Source organism: Octopus bimaculoides, chromosome 25, assembly GCF_001194135.2.
Source record: "Octopus bimaculoides isolate UCB-OBI-ISO-001 chromosome 25, ASM119413v2, whole genome shotgun sequence".
Lineage (NCBI taxonomy): Eukaryota > Metazoa > Mollusca > Cephalopoda > Octopoda > Octopodidae > Octopus > Octopus bimaculoides.
In genome coordinates, this window is record NC_069005.1 from 25840408 (window position 1) to 25841283 (window position 876).

General features: G+C 31.4%; 1 protein-coding gene across 2 annotated transcripts in view; it reads right to left on the bottom strand.

The window, feature by feature from the left end:
- The window catches only part of LOC106878844 (SMC5-SMC6 complex localization factor protein 1), a 76914-nt gene that overhangs the window by 57270 nt on the left and 18768 nt on the right, over positions 1-876 (bottom strand). For both annotated transcript variants that reach the window (XM_014928186.2, XM_014928185.2), the window contains exon 2: positions 88-198. In XM_014928186.2, coding sequence (XP_014783672.1) covers positions 88-198 — 111 coding nt within the window. The remainder of the gene's footprint in view (positions 1-87; positions 199-876) is intronic.

Here is an 876-nt window from a genome sequence, read left to right on the forward strand (position 1 = left end):
GGCTTACGTGACTAGATATAAAACTAAACCCCCCCCCCCATACACGTTAATAAACAAAAAATACACCTCAGAGAAGAACATACTTACCTCCATCACTAAACATTCTCCTTTCAATTGTTGAACGAGAGATGCCAGCCTAGCAGTCTCAGACTCAGAGAAATTGGACAAGAGGATCACGGGAAAGTTCATTCTAATCATCTGAAAGAACAAACAGTGGTTGTAAATGAATTAATGATTTAAATATCAAATAACAGAGTTGCACAGCTACTACTACTACTACTAATAATAATAATAATAATAATAATAATAATAATAATAATAATAATACTACTACCACCACCACTTTTACTGCAATTACTATTACTATTATTAACGTTATTATGATATCACTGTAAATACCACTTTCATCATTATTATTTTTCATATATTTTGAAGTAGGGCACGTTAGTTACTCACATACTCAACAAGATAGTACAAGGATGTATGAAACATAATGACTGGCAGAACATTATCACTGTCGACGACTAAAAAGACAAAGGAGATGCTTTAGATCAGGGGTTTTCAAACTGTGGTCCGCAGACCACAAGGGGGTCTGCAAGGACAAGACGGGGTCCGTGGACAGCAAATACTTTTTATGGGCAATTTGATTTTATATATGTTTTTTAATCGAAATCTTTTAATTGACAATAAACCTATTTGTTAAATACTGTTAAATAAATAAATGTAAAAATATATGTTATTTTAAGCAAATATTTATGTATAAATTTCATATTTATGTATAAATTTCATATTTATGTATAAATTTCATAAGGTCCACAAGTCAAAAAGTTTGAAAACCCCTGCTTTAGAGAGACCCAAATACAGAGTTCCAAAGTA